General features: G+C 44.6%; 1 protein-coding gene across 1 annotated transcript; it reads left to right on the top strand.

Moving 5' to 3' along the window:
• Nucleotides 1–852: 852 nt before the first annotated feature.
• Nucleotides 853–1,518, top strand: LOC104961676 (receptor-type tyrosine-protein phosphatase beta-like; the record flags this gene model as incomplete). Its single annotated transcript, XM_010790005.1, has 2 exons — nucleotides 853–969; nucleotides 1,378–1,518. Coding segments are annotated over 2 exons (258 nt in total), but the record flags the coding sequence as incomplete, so codon positions are not given.
• Nucleotides 1,519–3,615: the final 2,097 nt, after the last annotated feature.

The following is a 3,615-nucleotide window of genomic DNA, read 5'->3' as shown; positions in this document are numbered from 1 at the left end:
GTGTATGACAGGAAGTAGGACTGGTTTTCAACACACACACGCGCACACACACACACACACACACACACACACACACACACACACACACACACACACACACTTAAAAACACTCATTAAGTCTCCGCACAGAAACACTGGAGATGTCTGCAGCTGATAATATTGTTCCTCTCAGTTTGAAGCCGAGGTGGCGACACAAACACACACAGAGGCATTGTGGGAAATACCTTAAAGACAAGCAGGACCCCCACAGAGAACACTGACCATCCTTTTCCTGTTCAAACTCCCAACACATACATCTCTCCAAAGGAAGGTCTTCAGAAGTACCCAACTCCTTAAAAACATCAAAGGCGCAACAAATATCTGCTTCGATCTTTTTCCTCTTGACAGCTCGGAGGATTTATGGAGGGATTTATTAGGAGTTTTGTGACGTGTTTGACCTTCTTTGTTTTTAATTACTTATTATCATTTGAATTACCGGTATTTATTATTATTACTAAAATAAGTGCAATATTTACCTCTGTATTTAAGTTGAACTATATCACATTTTTAAGGACATCTTTCCCACTTATTGCCTTGGCATACATACAGTAACAGTTTTAACATATTTTAGGGCCTATTTCTATACATTTAGTTCGTACCCTTGTAATGTATTTTCCTGCCATTTTATTACTTATTTTTTGACGTTTTTTTTCCTATATTTTTACATATTTTTAGGAATTTCTTTAATTAATTTCTCTGACATTTTTCACGTTTGTATTTCAAATGTGTGTGTGTGTGTGTGTGTGTGTGTGTGTGTGTGTGTGTGTGTGTGTGTGTGTGTGTGTGTGTGTGTGTGTGTGTGTGTGTGTTCAGGCCCCTCAGCAGTCCTCGGCCTCTCTCTCTCCGCCTCCTCCAGCAGCCTGGGTGTTTCCTGGCAGGCCGGCCCAGGGAGGACTCAGCGCTTCAGGCTGCAGCTGAGAGACCAATCAGGTGCGTCTGTCAGGGGTCACATGATCGGATATCTGACCAATACGAAAGGCAAACAAACATGAAGCGAAACATAACAAAATATAACACAAATGTTTATAAAAAATGTTCTTCAGGACTGCTTCTGCTTTTCCTGCCTAAGTGTCCATGCTTTTATTTTGGTAAATGGTTGAAGTCCTTTCTCCACTAGTTGATATGTTTTCTCTCTTTATTTCAGTGTTTGTTTATTTACCTGCACTATTGTATCTGTGTTATTGTGTTGCTCTGTTGGAGGAGCATGTGACCTCAGGTTTCCATTGACATATCTTCACTGTAGCTACGAACACATGACAATAAAAGCATAATCATAATAATCATAATATGGAATTTCAAAATAAAAGCATGGATATTTTGACTCTCCTTCCCCTGCAGGTGTGCTGAGGAACGAGACGTTGTTGAGCACGGCGACACAGCACACACTCCTCGACCTGACGCCCGGGCGACTGTACAACGTTACCGTGGTTACGGAGGCAGGAGGGCTGACGAACAGCGCCACGGCAGCGGCTCGGACAGGTAATAATAATAATACGGCATTGTGGGAAATATCTTAAAGGAACGCAGGACCCCCACAGAGAACACTGACCATCCTCTTCCTGTTCAAACTCCCAACACATCCATCTCCCCAAAGGAAGGTCTTCAGAAGTACCCTCCTCCTCAAAAACATCAAAGGCGCTCAAAATATCTGCTTTGATCTTTTTCCTCTTGACAGCTCGGAGGATTTATGGCGGGATTTATTTTAGGGAGAATATCTCCTGAACTTCCCCACTCAGTCCATCCAGACCCGAGCAGTTGTGTAGAAGTCCAAGGCAAGGCACGGGCCGGCGCATCTCGGTCAAAGTAATCCCTAGCCATTTGAACTTTGACCCTAGTGTTGGGGAAATATTTCCCAAGGCCCATAACTTTGACCCAGTTTATCAGTTCTGTCCTGACTGAGCACACGCACCTGTGACCTGGCTGCTGTGCTCTCAGTGCTCTGTCTCTCTGCTCCTGCCTGTTGGCGTCAGCTGATAGAGGTTATGATTCTATCTTGTTATGCAGCATGTTGATTATTCTCTCTGAACTAGCTAAACACACGGCCGTAGAGTTCTTCAGAATTGATGGTGGCATCTCTACCGTGTGGTCAGACCGTGGCCCGTGACATGTCTTGTGAATTCTCCGGCCGAAGCTCCAAATAAACCGTCAGTGTTTGCCATCAAAGCTCCAGCTCTCCTCGTGTCTTTGAGTCCTTCTCCTATTGCTTCAGAAGTTTCCCCCACAGGTGTGTGTTAGCTTCCCTAGAGTTAGTGCTGCTCTGCATGAATGAGGTGTGAATGGGTGAATGACTCGTAGTATGTAGAGAGCTTTGAGGGGTCGAGAAGACCTGATAAAGAGATTTATAAGTACAGTCCATTTACCATTTCCCTCACACTCCAAATGCTATGATACTAAGTGCATTTGATGAATAATACAGTAGTAGTAAATATACATAAAGCCGAGCAGAAAGAAAGCAAATGAGAAACAGTTGATAGAACAGAAGCAGGTATTTTGAGATTAGAGATAAATATATTGGGGGGACGATAAACATGAAGCAAAGCAACCTGTTGCTGTCGTAGCTTCTCTAGCCGACAATACAAGTCTTTGACTGCGACTGGGCTGCAGCCGCTGCTGCAGGAGGAAGGAAAGACAGAGAGGAAGATATTTTCTACCGTTTGAACATTACACCATACATAATGCTCCTCCACATATTAAAACAGCTTTATGATTTCTGATGTAAAAAGCTTACTTCAGGCTATAAAGGAGCTACAGCACGGTCACATGACTTCACGTCACCACCGCTAAGCTAAAGGAGGCTAATGTTAGGCTATAGGAACTACAGCACGGTCACATGACTTCACGTCACCACCGCTAAGCTAAAGGAGGCTAATGTTGGGCTATAAAGGAACTACAGCACGGTCACATGACTTCACGTCACCACCGCTAAGCTAAAGGAGGCTAATGTTAGGCATTTAGACACTTGTTAGTGGCGTATTTTATGTCGTTGACGTAAAATCTCTTCAGCTTGTGTTAACCACAGACCGTAGTTCATGCTAACCAAAAACTCATTCAGAGAACCATTGACCTCCAGACCAGGGGACAGGAAGTGGTGAAACATCAGGTATACAAACCATGTATACCTGTCTATCTTATCTGGCTTCCTTTGTTTGTCCGTCTGGACACCTTCTCTCCTGTCTCAGACCTGGAGTTGTGTCTGACTGATGGCTCCGTCCCTCAGCTGTCTCGTTGTGATGAATGTCCCCCAGAGACCATCCTGCTCTCACTAATACATCATTACCTCTCGCCCTAACACACTCCCTCTCCCCCGCCCGGTGCGCACACACTCCCTCTCCCCGTCCGGTGCACACACACTCATAAAGACACACATGGAGGCACATTTACTGCAACATAATGGCTGGAGATGCCCTTAATGCTGCAGAGGCCAGCGGTTACTCTCCTGCTAACAGGTCCTACTGTCAGATGTCAGGTGTTTATGGGAGATGCTACAAAATACTACAACGAGATGCTACAAGACTACAGACTTGGCTTGGTAGTCGCGTACTTCCAAGTCACTTCCTTCAGAAACGAAGCAAGTAT

This window comes from Notothenia coriiceps, unplaced genomic scaffold, assembly GCF_000735185.1.
Source record: "Notothenia coriiceps isolate Sejong01 unplaced genomic scaffold, NC01 NC01_scaffold00033629, whole genome shotgun sequence".
NCBI lineage: Eukaryota > Metazoa > Chordata > Actinopteri > Perciformes > Nototheniidae > Notothenia > Notothenia coriiceps.
The sequence above is the reverse complement of the archived record's forward strand: the minus strand, read 5'-3'. Positions and strand labels throughout refer to the sequence as shown.